Source organism: Chelonoidis abingdonii, chromosome 9, assembly GCF_003597395.2.
Source record: "Chelonoidis abingdonii isolate Lonesome George chromosome 9, CheloAbing_2.0, whole genome shotgun sequence".
Lineage (NCBI taxonomy): Eukaryota > Metazoa > Chordata > Testudines > Testudinidae > Chelonoidis > Chelonoidis abingdonii.
This window is the reverse complement of record NC_133777.1, coordinates 86,633,427-86,655,555: the sequence shown is the minus strand read 5'-3', so window position 1 is coordinate 86,655,555 and position 22,129 is coordinate 86,633,427. Positions and strand designations below refer to the sequence as shown.

General features: G+C 43.2%; 1 protein-coding gene across 7 annotated transcripts in view; it reads right to left on the bottom strand.

Annotated features, from left to right (window-relative positions):
• Positions 1 to 22,129, bottom strand: part of TP53BP1 (tumor protein p53 binding protein 1) — a 71,085-nt gene that overhangs the window by 24,515 nt on the left and 24,441 nt on the right. For all 7 annotated transcript variants that reach the window (XR_012656588.1, XM_075069779.1, XM_032768650.2 and 4 more), the window contains 5 exons: positions 10,105 to 10,224; positions 9,173 to 9,409; positions 8,504 to 8,561; positions 7,098 to 7,190; positions 5,296 to 5,794 (listed from right to left, as the gene is read on the bottom strand). Coding sequence is in view for 6 of the 7 variants with exons in the window: in XM_075069779.1 (XP_074925880.1) it covers positions 5,296 to 5,794; positions 7,098 to 7,190; positions 8,504 to 8,561; positions 9,173 to 9,409; positions 10,105 to 10,224 (1,007 nt within the window). In the remaining variant the exon portion in view is untranslated. The remainder of the gene's footprint in view (positions 1 to 5,295; positions 5,795 to 7,097; positions 7,191 to 8,503; positions 8,562 to 9,172; positions 9,410 to 10,104; positions 10,225 to 22,129) is intronic.

The following is a 22,129-nucleotide window of genomic DNA, read 5'->3' as shown; positions in this document are numbered from 1 at the left end:
CCGTGCTGTTGCACAAGTAAGGCAGGCGGGTCAAGTAATCCACTATCCATGCAGTGTCCCTCATATAACCAATGCAACTGTTGCATGCAAATTAGCTGTAGAGTAAAGGTAATGATTGGCTGAGTTATATCTGATATCATGATAGTCTAGGACATCGGTTCTCAATCTTTAGCAACCAGAGGACCCCCACTTTTATTTAAAAATTTTCATGGATGCCCACCAAGCCTACTGATGTTTATTTACATTTGAAGAAAAAAATTCCATGTTCATGAAAAGCTCTATTATTTATAAACTATTGTACCACTAACATTATTATTTATTTTGTTATTTACTATTAGACAGATACATAAATGTGTCTGGGTAAGGAACTATTCTTTATTCTTATCATCATTAAATCTAATCAGCTAGAAAACTTCACAAAAAACCCCACACAAGCTAACAAAACATTAAATGTGAAGGATGTTGTTGTTTTGCCGAAACAAGATCACAAATGTTTGGCTCATTGGTGGAAAGTTGTATTCTTAGATCTGGTTCTACTGTCAGTCGATTTCTGTAGTTTGATTTCACATATAGAAGTGCCCATTCACAGAAATATGTTGTGGAAAATGGCATTAATACTTCAATGCTTTGGCTGACAGTTTGGCATAATCAGGTCTCAGACATAACCAAACGTCTGTCAGACTCTACTGATTGAAAAATCAATTTCAAAAGAGGTGTCACTTGAAAGATCCACAAGGCTATTTTCTTCAGATGAAGTTAAACTTTTGGTGGTGTTGACATCTAACATTGAATGGATCCCTGATCCAACTGTTACCGGAATCAGGAAGAGGAAGATAATCCCTGAAGTTGTTCTTCAAAGCCTGCAAATGTTCAATGAGAACATTTTGTATTTCATCACAGAGCTTTTCTTCTGACGTTTCAAGAAAATCGTTCAGCGTTGGAAATGATTCTCTCACACAGTTCTGAAGACAAATTTGACCGTAAAGTCCCATTTTTTAATCAGTGCTTCTGCTTTGTCTTCAACTTTAAATATAGGTTACAGCTACCCCTGGACAAGTCAAATTTAGTCCATTCGAATAGGTAAAAATATTGGCCAAGTACGCTACCATAGCTAACCATGAGAAAAATTACTGAAATTCTCACTCAGTTGAAATGTCTCTTTGAAAAAGTATTCATATTTCATCACACAACTCAAACAAGCAGTTGAGTACTTTCCCACAAGACAACCAACGCACTTCGGAAAGTAAAAGAAGCTGTTTATGATCACTACCCATGTCATCGCAAAGGACATTAAAGATGCAGTAATTTAGTGGATGAGCTTTAATAAAGTTGATCACTTTCACCACCTCATCCAGTGTTGTCTTCAGTTCTCCTGCCATTTTTTTTGACAGCTAATGATTCTCGGGGTATACAGTAATGATTCCATGTAACTACAGGTATGAGATCCTTAACACGTGCAACAAATCCACTGTACTTTCCTGACATTGCACAAGCCTCATCACTATGGATTCCTACCTATTTTGACGACCTGATTTCATTTGTTATTATGAAATCATCCAGACTATTAAACACAGCTTCAAAGGTAGTATGTGTTGGTAATGCATGGCAAAATAGGAAATCTTAATTCTACTGTCAAATTTTATCAAATGAATGCCAGCAAATTAGCATTGCCAGAAACATCTGGACTTTCATCCAGTTGCAGTGAATAATATTGGCTTTTAGGTACCCTTGTAATTAACTGCTCTTTTATATTCAGACATATCTTCTATTCTACAGGTGACAGTGTTGTTGGATATTGAGATCAAATTTCAATCTTTTGCAGCTTTATCCCCAGCATTGCACTGGTGATTGCTTTTGCAGTTGACAATTAGTTCCCGTGCGATCGTGTCAGGTTTCCTTGCCTTTGCTATTAGTAGGGATACTTGATAAGAAGCAAACACAGCCTTTTTGTTATCAATTTCTGGCTTGCACATAGTTTTCACTGCTTGTTTTAGAAAAATTTGAAAGATTGGTTCACGTGTTGCTTATATTTAGTTTCTAAATTTGACTGGTTTCATACATTTGTTTGATAATAATTCACAGCAGAGAACACACTGTGCTTTCTGCCAGTCTTCAGAATCTGCACTTGTAAATCCAAAAATAAGTATTTGTCACAGTACTTACGTATTTTGCATTTTAGTTCACGTTTGAATAGTTTAACTCTAGTATGATGCACCTTCACTTGAGTCACCATTATTTTTACATTTTAACTAGTGAACCATAATTATTGGCACTTATAACAACAACAAAGAGTGTATAAAACCAGAAAACACATGTATAATACGACACCACAAAGCAAGGGTAAGAATGTGAGCTTCAACGCCCAGGTGCCGGCTTCTGATTTTCCCTGGGAGTGCTCAACCCCTACTCAGCCCCAGGCCCCATCCACACTCCACCCCATCACCACCCCGCCTCTTTCTGCCCCCTCCCCCGAGCATTCCCCATCCCCGCTCCTCTCCCTCCCTCCCAGAGCCTCCTGTTGATCAGCAGGGTTGGTGGCCCTGGACATGACTCGTGGACACCCTGGTGTACCCTCGCAGAACCCAGTTCGAGAAACGCTGGTCTAAGACGCTTGGGAAGTCATAGATACATGCCTTACTTTAGCTGAAAGCCTGTGGTGTCACACTGGTGTAATTTGTAAAATCAAAATGGTTGAAAACTAAAAAACAGAATGGTCACAAAGTGAATCCCAGTGCTGACTGAACCCAGTGACATTCTGAACAAAAAGAACTCTCAGTCATGCTCCTAGCGGTTTCCTTTGTTTCATACTGAACCAGACATTCTACAGTTCAGAGTGACCCACAGAGGGACAACCCTGAAATCTTATTATATAGTGTAAGTTAGCAAAGTTGAAGACAAATATTGGTATTAACTAGACTGCCTGGCACAGGCTGAAAGATTCTAGAAATGGGAAGAAGTTAAAATCACCAAGATATGTTTATTGGTTAAAGTTGGGAATGAAGTTTTCTTCTGTTTCTGGACATTGCTTATTGCGGTGTGGGTGGGGACAAAAAATCACTGAAGGGCACAGCAGTTTGGGGGGGACTGGAAGAAGCGAGCTTCACTATCATCACTGCTGCTGCCCACACCAGCTGGTAGAGTTGGATGAATTGATTTTTCAGTAAAATCTGAACAAATTCAGCTTCAGAAAAGAAAATGAGCATCTTCCCTCCCCTCCACCTTTATCCCTGTGGTTAGGGGACTTGCCTAGGGCATGGGAGACCCAGGTCTGAATCCCCAGTATGGAGCAGGGACTTGAACTCAGATCTTCCTCCTCTCAGGTGAGCATCATAATAGCTAAGCTGTTGCCTATTCGGAGATGGGTTGCTCTCAATTGCTCCTGTTGAAACTTTTCCACTTTGTATAAATACTTAAATATTCATGGGACCAAAGAGACAGAGAATGACGGGTGATTAAGGCACTCACCTGGGAGGTAGGAGATGTGGGTTCAACTCTTCTTTGCCTGATTCAAAGGAGGGATCTGAACCCTCATCTCCTATCCCCAAGATGAGTGCCTTAAATCACCGGATCCTGAAAGATGTCCTGACCACACCAAGGGGAAAACCTACATGGCACTAACAGCTTCAGCTACCTTCTTAATAAAACATCTAGGATGCAAGTCAGAGTTTCCGGCTGTGGCCCACTCAGTCACGTCATCTCCCCATTCCACCTCATTCTCTTCTCTCTCACTTCTCTCTTTCTGGCTTGCAAGAGTAGATTTGTCTTGACTGTGTAACACTGCTGCAAGTCCCATGACCAGAAAGGCTAGCTAAAAAGCAATGCCTTAAACAGCCTGATGCTGGTAAACGTTTGCCTGGTCTTGGAAAGGTGGATACAACTGTGTGACAAGTCTATACTTTCCCAGCAGTTTGACTGTGACAGCAGAAGAAAGCACCAGATAGAAGTCCTTTCTTTGCTAATCTTTCCCTTTTGTGTGAGTTTGTCTTGTTTCATTTTACAAGGAAATAGGATCAGACTTCAACAGCAACAAGACCTCAAGACCATCCAAATGAACTTTCTTTTCCTCCGAACAGTCAATTGTTAAAATGAAAGCCTTACATAATTATTTATGTTTCAACTGCTTCAGCTGTTTTCCTTCTTCTGTGTGTTTAATAAAAAGGTTTTTAATGGCAATTGTTATAATGAGAGGAAACCAATGATAACTTGATACAAAATCCCAAACCACAAAACTGTTTAATGTTAAAGTAAGATTTAACATCTTTACAGTTGTTGGACATGAGATGCCCCCTTATCAAAATATTACCAACCAGTACTCTAGAAACAGAGCAGAATAATGTAAAAAGCCTTAGGAAACAGGAGCTCTCTTCCCATAGTGTTTCCAGTCCAATAACAGCCCTTGCCCCTTGGACAAGAAGCTAGATGATTAAATGAGAACATCCAGATCATATTCAGCTTCTCCTTGAGATAGTCCAATGGCAAGGGTGCCACAGAACTGCAGTAAATGGAAGGAGCCAAAGCTGGATATGATGAAAACTATGGGTCAATTGGGTCAATTCAATCTGCATACGTTTATCAAGGAACCTTCTTGCCTAATAGTCATATCCAGGGCCCTGTGTCTCCTCCTGATATGGAGTTTGCCAGAGAATCCACTAATTGCTTTCATTTAAAACCACCATATATTTTCTAGCACTTATGTTTGTGAAGAAACCTTCAAAATGGGACCCCATTGCGGTGGTCTTCTCAAGTCCGCACACTTCTTTACAATAGTTCTGAGGCTTTGATCAGTCCATTCCATTCCTCTCACTGGGTTCATCTCAGGAGGAAAATTTAATAGAACAATATTTTAAAGCTATTTCTTTCCACAAACACTTCAGGAACATGCTTATCCATGGCTATTGGATGAAGTCACAGTGATAAGGGCTGGTTGTGTGCAGAAGAGTAAGAGTTCAAACCCCTTCCTTCAAGAAGTTACTTCCACCCCTGCCCAGCAGAGAGAGGAAATGTATTACCTTACCTGTATCCTGGGTACAAAAAAGCAAGTCATCTGCCATACTCCTCCCCAGGTGACAGATGCCCAACATTCCACTACACAGCTCTCCCCACCCACTAAGACTACTTCTCCACTGCAGTTTTGGTACATTCAAAATTTATGGCTGAGGATGCAAAGTAAAACCACCACAAGGACACTGTACTGACTGGAGTACTATTTTCATATCTAAAGCAGTAAAGACTTCAATTTCAGAACCTAGGGGCTGAAACTACAAAAAAGTGATCCGAGCTCTTGCTCATTCTCACCTGGCTGTGAAGAGACTCAGTGTCATCTCCAGGAGCATTCGCAAGCTTCTCTCCACTCTCCTCAGTTTGGACCTTGGCATCTTGTTGGCCAGGTCTTTGCCCAGCCATGCTTGTTCCCACTTCTACCTGACTGCTCACTCCTGTCATTGTCTGTGTTGCTGCTGACACAGCTGCTGGGGCCAAAACAGAACCTCCTGTAGTTTGGACCTCTTTGTTACTGGTGCCAGCCCACAACTGCTGGCCTTTATCCCCCTCATGGGCTGCCAGAGCTTTACTCAGTTTCTCCTGTGTGCTCTTCCCTTCCTTTTCAATATCAACTTCCATAGCCTCTCCCTCTTTTGCATGGGATGGCTGATGTTTGGAGTTCTGCTCTGCAGGCTGAGAAACTTTAATTTCCCCACAAGGGATGTGCTTCTGATGCTGTTGCCAAGCTTCAGGATTGTCATGCAGCTCCTCCTCCTCCTCCTCCTGTGTGCTTGGGAAACTGAACAGGTTCCCCCTGCAAACCAATCACATGCAGATCAATATTAAGATGTTCAAAGCAATAGGTGCCCAAGCACCCACCACACACAAGCAGGACTCCCTGTGGCTTTTTATGGGATGGTCATTTAATAATCTGTTGGGAGTGCATAAGAATCACTTAGTTTTATGCACTGGGAACAGATTAACTGGTGACTCTACTACAACCTTCCTGTAGCTAAATACAGCAATGTTCCTATAAGTGCCAATGTTCCTTTGGCATGTCAGCACCTCCAAAGGGACCCAACCAGTGGAAAGACGACACAGCACAAACTAAAGCATTAACTAAAGTGTGTTTTGCACCAGGCATCCGAAACCAAACCATAAAAAGCCCTACTGGTAGTTATCCCATCTTCAGGAACCATCACACTTTACTATACCATTCCTTTGGTGTTACAGTAGCTAATGACAATAAGAAATGTAACTGGGAGATGTTGTAGAGGAGAAAACACTAATGTTTTCTAAAGTTTTGACTAGACTTTATCTACCTTTTGCTGACTGGCCATTTGCTCCAACCTACTCCCACACTGATTCTCAGTCTCTTCACCTCAGCCCCATTCTACACATACCCCTCATGCATTCCTTCTCTCCCTCTTTTCCCCTGTTCTATCCCTGTCACCCCACTCCCTGTCCTTCTATTTCCATTTGGCGATACTCCCACCAAAAAAAGGGAGGGTAGTGAAACAAGCATGACATGTGCTAGTATCTCTTATCTATTTCCCCTACCTTTTGTCTCTCTTGTCTAGACAGACAATCTTCTCAGGGCAGGGACTACCCACTGCTCTGTGTCTGTACAATGTCTAGTACTATGGGGTCTCAATCCTGGTAAGTCCATAGGCTCTACCATAACAAACATGATTAATAATACTGTACACAATGTCAGCATGTTAATCTGCCGTACGTGAGACCCCACACCCCTGTAATTTCACTCCCCAATCAACAGATGTCAAGCAAGATGCAGGAGTGAAAAGCTTCTGGATGCTAGTGGCTTACATAGTTATATTGCATTGTCTTCTAATAGCTACCACTAAGCACCTCTACAATCCTGGGCATCTCAGCCAGCTGCAACAGCAGCACTCCTCAAGTCAAACTTCAAAGCTAGGGAGCACAGCTTGGTTACTACATGATACGCACCTACCAGTCATACTATTGATTACATACACACAGTGCCCCCCATCTTTCTCTAGAGGTCACCCCAGAATCAGTGACACAGCACAGGACTCCTAAAGGGACATGGGACCTCACTACAGGGCCAAACAAGAATAAAATGCAAAGCTCTATACCTAAATGGAGAAGCAGGAAGATCTTGACCTCTGGCCTCATCCTCTCGTCGGACTTCACAGACACGACTAAACACAGACAGTGTCTTCTGTGAGCTAGTTGTATAGATTAAAGAAACAGGTCACAATCACAGGAACTAGGAAAGTACTGTCATTGGAAAGGAGAAATGTCTAAAGTCACTAGAACCAACAAGAGACTGGCCTTTAGGCTGATTAATTTGTTGTCCCATAAATCAGCAAAGCAGTTGGAGTTAGTCAGAGCTCTCCAGGGTCAGAGACAACTCACAATTGTAAAAAGTTGTTTCCTACTTCCTTTGTCTCAGGCCCCTTCTTGCCAGCCAGGAGAAACTCAGCAGCTTGAGAGAGCGCAGTAAGCAAGATGTCAGCATTACACTGGCTTTTGAGAAATTACAGTATCACTGCCCAGTACTTCCTCACTGCCACTAGGTGGCGATATAATTTGCATCTTATATTTTAATATCCTCCTCTTCTCTTTGCAAAATGGACACCATTAAATTAGGTTTTGATAAAGACTGGAAGTGGATGGGTCATTACACAAAGTAAAACTATTTCCCTACGTTTATTCCCCCACACACTGTTCCTCACACCTTCTTGATAACTGCTGCAGATGGACCACTTTGATTACTACTACAAAAAGTTTCTCTCTCTCCTGCAGGTAATAGCTCACCTTAACTGATCACTCGTTAGAGGATGTATGGTAATACCCATTGTTCATGTTCTCTGTGTGTGTATATATATCTTCCTACTGCATCTTCCACTGCATGCATCCAATGAAGTGGGCTGTAGCCCACAAAAGCTTATGCTCAAATAAATTTGTTAGTCTCCAAGGTGCCACAAGTACTCCTGTTCTCTTCCCAGTGTGAGCTGATAGCTTTCATGACACAGCAAAAAATACTCGAGATGGCAAGCTCGCAACACACTTGAGAGGTCAAACTCACCACACAGCTAGAAAGCTTCCCAACTCTCAGAAAAATGAGTGATGGCAATGCTCACGCAAAGCATGCGGTTCTGCGGCAATGGTCTCTTAATAGCACTTATTTCAGGATTTCCCCCCCTGCCCCAAATTATCTGAATCTGTCACAATCAAATCCTGGTGGGCCACCATTTTAGCCCGCCACTCTTGCCAGGGCCTTGTGGGGCCAAGAAAGGCAGGAAGTGCCCAGGCCAGAATAAAATGGCAGTTGGGGGCACCTGAACCAAGGCAAGAGCCCTGCACCAGAAGCATCACTGCAAATGCCAAAGGGTTAAGGCAGAAACAGTGGCTGAGCCAGCTTCATGCTGCTGGGTCTCATTTTAATTTATTTTTCCTGTTGTTGGTAGATGATCATTTCTCTCATTACCAAGAACTTTGCGTTCATCCGCTTTACTTGGAAACAAGCATCAGTTACCTGGCAACAGCCCCAGCAACAGCAGAGGATCCATTTTTCCTTTCACTGGCTGCAGGCTCTGAAGGAGATGGGGGAGGGGAGAAAGAATCCTGTTAGCATCACATCTGAACAGCCTCCCTGCCCCCATGAGCTCTGTAGCTAGAGGGGTTGAGCAACAGGAGAGAAGATAGCTATGAAACCATCCCATCCTCCGTCAACCAGCTTCCCACTGCAACCCCCAGCCTGTACAAATACTTGAGTATATTACATAGATTGAGCATAAAAGCAACATTCAGACACTGAAGTTACACTTTTCTCAAGATAACTGACTGGGGTCACATCTCCTAATTGCCTCCACCTCTGTTGAAATACACAACCCTAGCTCCCTGCCCTAGGAACGTCTCCCTCCACCTGGAAGTCTCTCTGCTTCACTGCAATAGAAATGAGACACGAGCTCACCTCCCACACCCACGTGGGTCTCTATAACCCTCTCAGCTGCAGGACACACTATTTTCTTAGAAGTTACTGTGCAAGGGAACTAAAAAAAGGATTCCTGTGAGAGAAGGCCAGCAGCAGCTCTCCAAATGAAGCTAACTCCAAGCTCTTGTCAAGTGACTGGCATTGGGTGGGGTATCCTAGGGTGAGGAGACAGTCAGAACCTACATATTCCCCAGTTTTCCATTCCCTTACTTTCCAGACTGAAGGGCAGACTCCCCTCACTCTCTTCGCTCACAGGGGTAGCAAGGTTCATTCGAAGACAGAGTTTTCCATCAGCCTCAGAAGCTGCACCAGAATCCCCCTTTTCACACTCTTCCAACACATCTGCTGATGCCATAGCGCTCTCCACAGTGACATTGTTGGTCCCAATACTGCCCTCTGCTGTGAGATCACTAGTTACTATGGTTCTATCTGGGCAGCTGCCATCCACTAAAACGAGGAAGGAAAGAAGGCACAAAATACAAAAGTGAAAATGGCCAATGTAGTCTTTGCTGCATTGGGTTCAGCTCCCTGTGGGTGCCTAGGAGTGGTGCAATTGTATGCTTCAGTGGCAAATAGCATAGCAATGGACATTCCTATCAGGCTGCCCTTAAGAACGTCTCAGAGATTCAGTTCTGTAGTGGTGACAACAGCCTTAGCCAAAGGCCAACTAGTTCCATCATCCACTACAGACACCACTATAGAAGTCAACTGCTAAGTTAGACATCACATAGGATGCTGCCTGATGAGGCAAAAACAGTATATATAGGAGATGATCTTGCCTTAGCAAAAGGAAAGATTTGGACTAGGAGGGCCTTTTGAATCCTATTGTCAGGAGCCTATGTCTGACACAGCACCATGCATATCAAATTCATGGCAAGAAGACACAAGACCAGCACACCCACCTGTGGTACAATAGAGACTACATATAAAGGGGGAAATGTTTGGTTGGATGAGTGAGTGACCAGGGTCAGAGTACCAGTGGGAAATAGTGACAGCTGAACATGCCCTGCTCACAGCACAAGGCCAGCCAATGCCAGCTCCTAAATTAGGTTTAAGGCTTTAATCAAGATTTGTATCAAGACTCCAGTCAGCTTCCAAATCTGCTCCAATTTCAAAAATGAGGACATTCTATTCAAACTCACCAATAGGTGTGCTGTGTCTTCTGGGTCCCATTTTAAGCTGCCCAATAAGAGATGGGGTCACACTAGTCAAGGGCTGAATGACATCACCTTCCTTTGGCAAAGCGAAATGAAACAGCGTTCCTTAAAGAGAGACAAAGAATTAGTGATCTGCAAGAGAGGTCTGTACCTGAATATATGTGGAGAACACTGGAGCTCACTAGGGATGGGGAAGAGTTCACCCTCCTTCTGCAGTGAACTGGGACATCCCAGTGCCGTGTTTGAAGAATAGATTCAGTGAGTGCTCTCCAATAAATAAATTACTGATCTCAAACCAATCACTCCACTGAATAGCTTTTCTGAATTTAAGGTCTTCACAACTCATGTCTTTCTACTCTATAAATCTGTCATCCCAGAAAGAATTCCCCAGTGGGAGATTTGGGCCACTACCATAGCTTCATACATCTTCCTCCACACTCTAACAAATGGAGAGATTAATTACGCAAATGTGAGTAGTGGTTTTGTAACGTGTAGAAAGGAGTGTTATGTTCAAGGTATGCCCAGCACTGTAACAGAAAAAAGGGTGGAAGAAGAGAGGGCAGGAATGCAGGTTAGGACTGAAGTGCATTGGAAGAGCTGTGTGGGAGGGAAGGAGAAGTTTGAAATAATACTCTGAAGATAAAGCACTATTTTGAACAAGTGCAGAAAGCTTTACAAATCTTAAACTAACGTAACAGCTGGCTGTCCTCTACACAGGTCTAAACACATTTTTAAATACTAAGCTGTCACTTCTCAGAAGAGTGAGAGAGCACAGCCACAAAAGTTTCCCTGGTTAGAGAAATCTGACGGAAAAACTGGAAAAAAGAAAAAAACATTGTTGAGATTTTATATTATTTAGGCTTTTCAATTAAGAGGCATAGCTTGCTAGGGATGGGGAAGTACCAGAAACAATGCATATTTGATGGCAATTGAATAATTTACCCACATGCATCTGATGAAGTGGGTATTCACCCACGAAAGCTCATGCTCCAAAACGTCTGTTAGTCTATAAGGTGCCACAGGATTCTTTGCTGCTTTTGAATAATTTAAGGCTGTCATGGCATAAGGGGTTGCTACCATAGAATCTGATCTCACTGTGTCGCAGAACAAATGGAGCCCTGATGACATGGCTTTCATGAGTAGAATGACATGATACTCCCCTGAACAGTCTCTTCTCTCAAATAAAAGTTTAGTTTTTTTAAATAATGTTTAAGTCACGTTTAGATTCAAAAAAGCTATTCAAACCTTCTTGCAAACTGAACTATCTTAGAGAATACACAACTGAGTGTAGCAAGGCTAACGGAGCATAAGAAATTCAAGAAAATTATTGTTCCATTACTAAGAGTTCTTCATTTGACTTTTATACTCAACAACTGTAAAAAAAAAAAAAAAAAAGTTGTTAAAATGCTTTGAGAAGAATTAAGGATGGTTGATTAAGGCCTTGTCTACATGACACAGTTTTGTCAGCAAAAGGCAGCTTTTGTTGATAAAACAGTGGAGGTATACACACTACAATGCTCCTCCTGCCGAAAAAACTCTCCTGCTTTGCCGACAAAATAAAACCAGTTTAGATCGACAAAGCATCAGTACAGACACTGCATCCGATAAACTGCTGTAACTGGCCTCCAGGAGGTATCCCACAATGCAACACCGACTGCTCTGCTCACTGTTTTGAACTCTGCTACCCTGCACCCAGCTACACAAGCATGTGCCCCTCCCCTTCAAAGCCCCAGGAAGTTTTGAAACTGCTCAGCCTGCACAGTTCACATAGCTACTGCCCAGCTGAGCATGCTGCCTCCCAGCAGCAAATGCACTCCTGCCCGTATTACAGGGAAGGGGGTGGATCTCCTGGGTCTGTGGGGAAAGGAGGCTAGGGAAGAACCCTGAAGGAATCATGGAATCAAAACATTAACGTGGAATCCTGCTCTCCTCTGCACTAGGATCACAGAGGCAGGCAGACAGGCAGGCCAGATTGCTGCAAGCGGGAGGGAGCAGGAGAAGAGACCCCTGATGTGCTGTAAAGAGCCAGGGAGGGAGGTGGGGGCTGATGTCAGGGTGTGGTCCACACTCCACTCCACCCCACCCCACCCGCGCTGGGGTGGGAGCACAGGTGGACACCAGCTGTCTGTGCACCAGTTTCTGACTCAGGATTGGTTGCTCATGGTTGCTGTCTGAACTTAAAGAGAGCGGGCCACACTTTTAGGGTGACCAGACATCCCGATAAAATTGGGATCGTCCCGATATTTGGGTGGTTGTCCCGTGTCCCAAACAAATTTCCCCCCCCCCTCCACTGGCAGCACTCAGCTTTTTTTTTTTTGCGCTCCACCGGTGGACTCCCTCCAATATGTCCCGATATTTTCTTCATCTCATCTGGTCACTCTACACACTCTACTGCAACACACACAGTCTCTGTCACACAGACACACACACTCTCTCACACACACTAACACAGGAGGCCCACAGAAGTGTGTTAGTGTTCAGCAATGTCAGCTGATCATATTACAGAGTGCTACTTTAAAAAGTGATTTACAATGTGTTACTTTTTGGGCACACACAGCAATCATGACATGTTTCCTAGCATGGTGCAAAAAAACAATGCCAGGCTTAGTACACTACAACATGATGTTACTGTGGCACAGTGTTAATATGCTCCTTGAAGGCATCACCCAGCCAAACACCTGTCCACTTGGCTCCCCTTACAGCCTTGTGTTCATAATGCACAGCACAATACTGAACACAGTGCAGGATCCAGGCTTTCTGACAGATGGCTGGCTCGCAGGTTACCAGGGCAATTGAAAAGCGGCAGGCAACCTAGCAGGATGGCCATGGAATGATGGGATTGAGCAACCCTCATCATGTGACGCTGTACCTGCCCCCATAAGGCACTGCAATCCCTCAAAAGCACCCTGTGGCCAGTTGCACAGTGGGATAGCTACCCATGGTGCACTGCTCTGCGTAGATGCAAGAGCTGCTAGTGCAGATGTGTTCCACAGACACAAGATGACACCAAACAACCTACTGATACATTCTCACCAACGCCACAAGAAGAACTCCACGTGGACTCCTCCTGGGGGTTGAAATGATGGTCTGGACCTATACAGAGAATGCTTCCACTGACGTGCACAGACAGATATTGTAGAAAAACAATATCTGCTTGCCTCACAACTTAAGTCATGCAGAACGCAATGCCATCCACAGCCTCAGAAACCACCCTGACATTATAATCAAAGAAGCTGATAAAGGAGGTGCTGTTGTCATCATGAACAGGTCTGACTACCAAAAGGAGGCTGCCAGACAACTCTCCAATACCAAATTCTACAGGCCACTTTCCTCAGATCCCACTGAGGAATATACTAAGAAACTGCACCATCTACTCAGGACACTCCCTACACTAACACAGGAACAAATCAACACACCCTTAGAGCCCCTACTGAGGTTATTCTACTACCCAAGATCCACAAACCTGGATATCCTGGACACCCCATCATCTCTGGAATTGGCACTCTCACTGAAGGACTATCCAGATATGTGGACTCTCCACTCAGACCCTATGCAACCAGCATTCCCAGCTATCTCCATGACACCACGGAGAGAAAACTACAATGCACTGGTGATCTTCCAGAAAACACCATACTAGCCACCATGGATGTGGAGGCTCTCTATACAAAAATCCAGCACACAGATGGAATACAAGCTGCCAGGAACAGTATCCCTGACGATGACACAGCACAACTGGTTGCTGAGCTCTGTGCCTTTATCCTTATGCACAATTATTTCAAATTTGGTGACAATATATACTTCCAAACCAGTGGCACCACTAAGGGCACTCGCATGGCCCCACAATATGACAATATTTTTATGGCTGACCTTGAACAATGCTTCCTCAGCTCTCATCCACTCACACCATTTCTCGACTTACGCTACGCTGATGATATCATCTGGACCCATGGGAAGGAGATTCTGGAAGAATTCCACCACGATTTCAACAGCTTACACTCCACCATCAGCCTCAGCCTGGACCAATCCACACGAGAGGTACACTTCCTAGACACCACGGTACAAATAAGTGATGGTCACATTAACACCACCCTATACCGAAAACCCACCGACCACTATGCCTACCTTCATGCCTCCAGCTTCCATCCCGGCACACCACACGATCCGTTGTCTACAGCCAAGCACTGAGGTACAACTGCATTTGCTCCAACCCCTCAGACATAGACCAACACCTGTTAAGATCTTCACCAAGCAATCTCAAAACTGCGATACCCGCACGAGGAAATAAGGAAACAAATCAGCAGAGCCAGACGTATGCTCAGAAGCCTCCAGCTGCAAGACAAGCCCAAGAAAGAAACCAACAGAACTCCACTGGCCATCACCTACAGTCCTCAGCTTAAACCTCTCCAATGCATCAGTGATCTACAACCCACCCTGGACAATGATCCCTCGCTTTCACAGACCTTGGGAGGCAGGCCAGTCCTCTCCCACAGACAACCCGCCAACCTTAAGCATATTCTCACCAGCAACCACACACCGCACCATAGTAACTAACTCAGGAACCAAACCATGCAACAAACTGCGATGCCAACTCTGCCCACATATCTACACCAGCGACACTATCACAGGATCTAACCAGACCAGCTACATCATCGCCGGTTCATTCACCTGCACGTCCACCAATTTTATATACACCATCATATGCCAGCAATGCCCCTCTACTATGTAGATCGGCCAAACTGGACAGTTCCTACGTAAAAGGATAAATGGACACAAGTCAGATATTAGGAATGGCAATATACAAAAACCTGTAGGAGATCACTTCAACCTCCCTGGCCACACTATAGCAGATTTAAAGGTAGCCATCCTACAGCAAAAACACGTTACGACCAGACTTCAAAGAGAAACAGCTGAGTTTCAGTTCCTTTGCAAATTTGACATCAGCTCAGGATTAAACAAAGACTGTGAACGGCTAGCCTACTACAAAAGCAGTTTCCCCTCCCTTGGTGTTCATACCTCAACTGCTAGAAGAGGGCCTCATCCTCCCTGATTGAACTAACCTTGTTTATCTCTAGACTGATTCTTGCCGGCATATTTATACCCGCCTCTGGAAATTTCCAATACGTGTCTGATGAAGTGGGTATTCACCCATGAAAGCTTATGCTCCAATACATTTGTTAGTCTATAAGATGCCACAGGACTCTTTGTTGCTTTTTACAGATTCAGACTAACATGGCTACCCCTCTGATACTGTTCTGTAATGTTATTCTCCAAGATGTATTGCACATGTCCAGTCCATTCCACTCAAGGTGTGCACACCCAGTGTGTCAGCTGAGATTTTTCCTTTAGCAGTACCCATCAGGGCAGTGCATAGCCCTCTGCTTCCTCCTAGTGCTGCCCGACGGTATAAAGGGTAGAGCTTTCCCCGACCCTGCTTAGTTTCCTCTCACCAGACAGACGCCAGTATAGAGGGGAAGGAGGGTGGGTCGTGGAATGAACATGCACAGCACATCTCAAAGAACACCAGTTACAGGACAAGTTAGCAATCTTCCTTCTACAATTGATTGCACATGTCCATTCCATTTCAGGGGACTCAAAAGCAGTTCAATCTGGAGGTGGGATTGGAGTCTACCTAAATAATGATTGAAGGATGTCCAAATTTGGCATTATCTCTAGCCTGTTGAGAGATGGCACGATGAGCTGCAAAAGAATATACTGATGACCAAGTTGCAGCTCTAAAAACGTCCTGTATAGGTATTTGAGCTAGAAATGCTACAGAAGATGCTTGTGATCTCATTGAGGGCAGTTTCACTCTGGTTAGTGTAGTTACACTGGCAATGTTGTAGCACAAACATATGCAGGAGGAATCTAACATGAGATTCATTGAGATGAGACTGGATCTTATCCGTGACTATCACCAATTGTTGTGAAGATGACCTAAATGATTTAATCCTGTCCAAGTGAAAAGCTAACACTCTCCTGACATCCTAAGTGTTTAGTCTCTCCTCTTCCTTATGAGTCTGAGGCTTAGGAAAGGAAGTTGGTAATTTTGCTACTGATTGATGGAGAAGTGAGAAACCAGTCTGACAGTAAACCATTGATAACTACTCTTAGTATGGTCTTCCAACCAGCTGTGAACCCACCTTATGGTAATTTCATCTAAACCATATTTCCCTAGTTTGCTCATATGATCGTCATATGGGACTGCATCAAAAGCCTTACTAAAATCCAGATATATTATGTCTACTGCTCCCCTCATCTACTTCTATCCCCTTAAACTGATTAAAAGATGGCTAATTGGTAGGTCTCAAAACATAATAGCAAACTGGGAATCAAACGGGTGTGTTTCTAGTGAGGTTACATAAGGATCAGTTCTTGGTCCTACGCTATTTAACATTTTATCATACAACACAAGAATCAGAGTCATTCAATGAAATTAATAGGCAGCCAATTTTAAAACAAATTAAGAAAAGTACTTCTTCACACAATGCAGAGTCAACCTGTGGAACTAATTGCCAGGAAATGTTGTGAAGGCCAAAAATATAACTGGGTTCAAAAAAGAATTAGATAAGTTAATGGGAGAATAGAAGTCCATCAGTTGCTATTAACCAAGATGGTTAAGAATGCAACCACATCCTCTGAGATTCTCTAAACTGCTGACTGCCACAAGCTGGTACTGGAGACAGGGATAGATTACTTGATAAATCTGCCCTGTTCTGTTCACTCCCTCTGAAGCATCTGGCACTCGCCAATGTCAGAAGACGGGATACCTGGCTAGATGACCATTTGTATGTTCATATCAATGACCTGGAAGAAAACATAGAAAGACTGATAAAGTTTGCAGACAGAGAAATTGGGGGAATGGTAAATAAGGAAGGAGGACAGATCACTGATGCAGAGGGATCACTCAGTAAACTGGATGCAAGCAAACAATATGTGTTTTAACACCGCTAAATGTAAAAGTACACCTTTAGGAACAAAAGAATGCAGGTCATACTTAAAGGATGGGGGACGCTACCCTGGGAAACAGCGAATGAAAAAGATTTGGGGTCATGCTAGATAATCAGCTGAACACTGAACGCACCGCACAATGGTGTGGCCAAAAGGAATAATGAGATCAGGGATGCATGAACAAGGGACTCTTGAGTAGGAGTAGAGAGGTTATTTCACCTCTGTATTTGGCACTGATGTGACCGGTGCTGGAATATTATGCCCAGTTCTGGTGTCCAATATTTAAGAGGATGTAGATAACAGAGGGTTCAGAGCTGAGCCACGAGAAATGATTAAAGGATTAGAAACGTGCCTTATAGCGACTGAACTCCTTGAGGCTATTTAGCTTAAAGAGAAAATTAAGGGATGACTTTGATTACAGTCTATATTTGGGAACAAGTATTTAGTGATGAGCTCTTCAATCTAGCAGAGAAGGTATAACATGAATCAGTGCTGGAAATTGAAGCTAGACAAATTCAGACTGGAAATAACATGTACATTTTTAACAATGAAGGTAACTAACTATTCAAACAGTTTACCAAGGGCCATGGGGGATTCTCCATCACTGACAATTTTCAAAATCAAGACTGGATGTTTTTCTAAAAGATCTGTTCTAGGAACTATTTTGGGGAAGTTCTGTCACCTGTGTTATCCAGGTAGTCAGACTAGAGGATAATAACAGTCCCTTCTAGTCTTGGAATCTATGAATTTCCATATATCACCCCCAATCAAATATCCACAGACATAACACTTCTCCATGTTTCTCTTCCATCTCACTAAATAACATGCTTATGATCTTCATCATACTTTCAATCTCCAAAAGTCTCTTCTCATTCACTGGATCATTCCATCCTATTATATGGTCATGTTTTTCAAACTTTTCACGAAGTTTGGTATTGAAGACACACACACGTAATGTTCACCGATTTCATTTCATCCAAACTTCCCTTGAACACTTGAGCTTACAGCTTCTGTTCAGGCACAAGGAAGTCTGCCACTTCGAGGACGCCTACACTGCAATTAAAAAATAGTGGCTAGCACATATCAGCTGACTTGGGCTAGCAGAGCTTGGGCTAAGGGGATGTTTAACTGTGACGTAGATGTTTGGGCTCGGATTGCAGTCCAAACTCTGAGACCCTACCACTTTGTAGGATCTTAGAGCCTGGGCTGCAGCCCGAGCCCACAACGCAATTAAACAGCCCCTTAGCCAGAGTCCTGCTAACCGCAGTAAGTTGGCACTGGCCAGGCATGTTTTTAATTGCAGTGCAGGCATACCTTTCCTTGACCTTTCCAACCAGGGTCACACATTCCCAGTAGTTAGTATGTTCCATGTCACAATAAATGAGGAAAAGGAGAGGGAGAGAGCCAAAAAGAATATAAAGAAGTTGGAAAAGCTCTTAGGAAGAGATTAAAGATGCCATAAAAGGCAACCAGAAAAAAAAAGGAAGGAAGATGTACATAAGTAATTTAGAGAACAGCAACAAAACTGATTGAGGGGTTAAACAGATTGACCAGGAAAGATTCAAAGAAATTAGTGTATCTTGGTCAATTGAAGATTGATGGAGGAAGAGAGAAAGAAATCTTTGGAAAACAAAGAGGGAGTGGCACGATTTAGAGTAGTAAGCCGTTATGGGCTGAAGTTAAGCAAGGGAAATTTAAGCTGAACGTCTTAAAAGACACAAGGTGAGTGAGAGGTAATATCTTTCATTGGACCAACTTATAACCTCACCTGCATTGTCTCTCTAATATCCTGGGACCACCATGGCTACAACACAGGAAAATTTGACAGTGAGATCTATTACTTTATGTCTATTTTTTTAGAGCAGACCTAAAAAAACTAATCACCTAAACAAATAACGTAGAACAAGCTTTAGGGGACAATCCTGCAGGGGCCACTCATCCCCAGGGGATGGAATTTATCTAGTCCAATATTTGTATGTTTCATTGATCCAGGTCCCAGACTGCCTATCTGAATCTGCCAGATGATTCACAAACATATACCTTCCCGCTGAGCAGTTAATTTAGCTCAACAGAATTATGCAGCATTGTAAGATCTGCCATGATCACAGCAATACACATATTGCTATAATGGATGAACCTACAAAGCATATAGTGGCTCATAAACCCAGAAAATCATTGTGAAGGTTTAGATATGGTTAACTTGGCATAACACAATCTTTGCAGAGCTGCATGAAGACAACATCCACAGTCACCTATTGACAATGTTTCCAGTTCCTCACTTTCATGATCACCAACTTCAGAGCGAGAGGCATCCCTCTACTGCAGTAACAGGAAAGGAAAAACAATGTATTTAGTTCACAATGGCAGAACTGTTGTGAATACAGTTTAAAGCTTAATTCCATCTATACATACTGAAGAAATTTATTGCTAGGGTCAGTGGAAAATGGTGCTGTAAGATATTGCAATTTCACCTCTTTGTAGAAGGCACTCTTACCCTCAGTGAAATGGCCAAAATCTTGAAAAAAACTGCACAAATATTGGGGCAGGGGGAAAAGGGAGAATCAGTAGAGAGTTACTCCATTTCTGAATCAACTACTATCCATTTCTCTCAACTTGTTTGTGTGGCAACCTCTCAGACTGTCCATCCTGCAAAAACAACTCCAGAGCCCCAAAAGCCTCATTTCTGATTTAACGTTGAAATATCAAGATTACCACTACTGACTTCTAATGAAACTTCAATTTTATATCTTTTCAATTGAGTGAAATTACTAAGTTTGTTCTTGAATTTTAGATGAAATTTTTTTTTAAAAGGCAGATTTCTTGCAGAATTTAGAGGTAGCACCTCAGAGTTCTTGTTTAATTACCTAACGGTGCACTAAGTGAAGTAGTACTAAGTGATATGAATGAGCAGCAACGGCATCTGAACAGCTGATGCACACGTATCTAAGGGTATGTCTACACTACACACACTTTATGATGGCATGTAGAGTACATGCACTGTACACCCTCTAGTACATACACAAATAGCAGTGTAGCAGGTGAGGCACTGCCTAGGTGAGTAAGGACATGCCTGAACCCTTAGGTTATGTATCTAACATGGCTCTCCATATGCACAAAGAGTGTCTCCCCCATCTATGTTGCTATTTTCAGCAGTGTAGTGCCCTGCAGCCTCCCTGCTGCTGAAGCCTTTCCCCCATTGCCCAGAAAGGCTCTGGCAGTGAGGAAAGGCACCACTAGTGGGGAGCTGCTGGAGCATTCCCCCACCACATAGAAAGGGTCTGGCACTGGGGAAAAGCTCCAGCAATGGGGAAAAGCTCCAACAACTCCTTGCAATAGGGAAAGACTAAGTACCTTTTCCAGACTCGAAGAACTCCTGTGTAAGCTTGAAAACTTGTCTCTTTCACCAACAGAAGTTGATCCAATAAAAGACACTACCTCACTCACCTTATGTCTCTAATATCCTGGGACCAATACAGCACAACATGGCATAATTCTTAACTGACTTTACTTTAGCCTCAGATCCTATTCTATTTATGTTAAATGTTCACTATGCTAGTTGTCCAATCAACTGCAAATCTTTTTGGTGAAAACAAACAAAACAAGCATTTAATACTTTGGCTATTGCTGAATTTTCTGCTACCTTCTTTCCCGTCTCATTGAGTAATGCACTTGCTATGTCCTTAGTCTTCCTCCTAATGTACACCTCTACGCCAATATAACGCTGTCCTCGGGAGCCAAAAAATCTTACCGTGTTATAGGTGAAACTGCATTATATCGAACTTGCTTTCATCCGCCGCAGTGCACAGCCCCACCCTCCTGGAGAACTGCTTTACCGCATTATATCCGAATTCATGTTATATCAGGTCACGTTATATCAGGGTAGAGGTGTATTTGTAAAATGTTTTCTTGTTATCCTTTATGTCCCTAGGGAGTTGAATCTCAATTTTGTGCTTTAGTCTTTCTAATTTTGTCCCTACATACTTGTGGGGCTTTTTTCATATTTACCCTTTATAATTTGACCAAGTTGCCATTTTTGTGTCTTTTTTTTTAAAAAAAGTTCAGGTTGTTCAAGATCTTCTGGTTAAGCCATGGTGATCTCTTACTATACTTTTTATCCTTCCTATGCATTGGGATAGTTTGCTCATGCCCTCAATAACATCTTTTCAAAAAAATGCCAAATTCTTTTTTCCCCTTAGACTTGCTTCCCACGGAAACTTACCTACCAAATCTCTCAGTTTGCTAAAGTCTAATTTGAAGTCCCACTGTCTTTATTTTGCTGGTTTCTCTCCTCCTGTTCCTTAGAATCATGAACTCAATCATGAAATGATCGCTTTCACCCAAGCTGACTTGCACCTACAAATTCTCAACAAGTTTGACCCTACATGTTGGAATGAAATCAAGAACAGCCTCTTCTCTAGTTGTTTTCTCCATGTTCTGGAATAAAAAGTTGTCTCCAATGTTTTCCAAGAACTTGTTGGATAATCTGTGCTCTGCTATATTATTTTCCCAATAGATATCTGTGTTAGTTGTTTTAAAAACAAACAAACAAAATCCACAACCCTTATCTATTCTTCTTCCTAGTTAAGTGGTCTACATAAACCCCTATGACTTTTTTTTTTTTTTTTTTACCCCTTTTATCCTTACCCAGAGACATTCAACAGGTTTGCCTCCCATTTCTATCTTGACTAGGTAGATAGCCAGTGTGAAAAATAGAGACAAGAGTGGGGAGTAATAGGCACCTGTATAAGACAAAACCCCAAATATTGTAACTGTTCCTGTAAAATCAGGACATCTGGGCAGGGGCAGGGGCAGGGGTCAGGCCGATCCCCTCCAGCCCCCTGCCGTGAGCTCTAGGAATTTTGCCGCCCCAAGCACAGCAGGCAGGTTGCCTTCTGCAGCGCGCCTGTGGGAGGTCCGCCGAAGTCGCGGCACCAGCAGAGCACCCCCCGCAGCTTGCCACCCCAAGTACATGCTTGGTGTGCTGGGGCCTGCACCCCACGACCCCAGCCCATGCCCCCAGCCCTGAGCCCTGTACGCCTCCCCCCCCCCCCCCCCCTCCCGC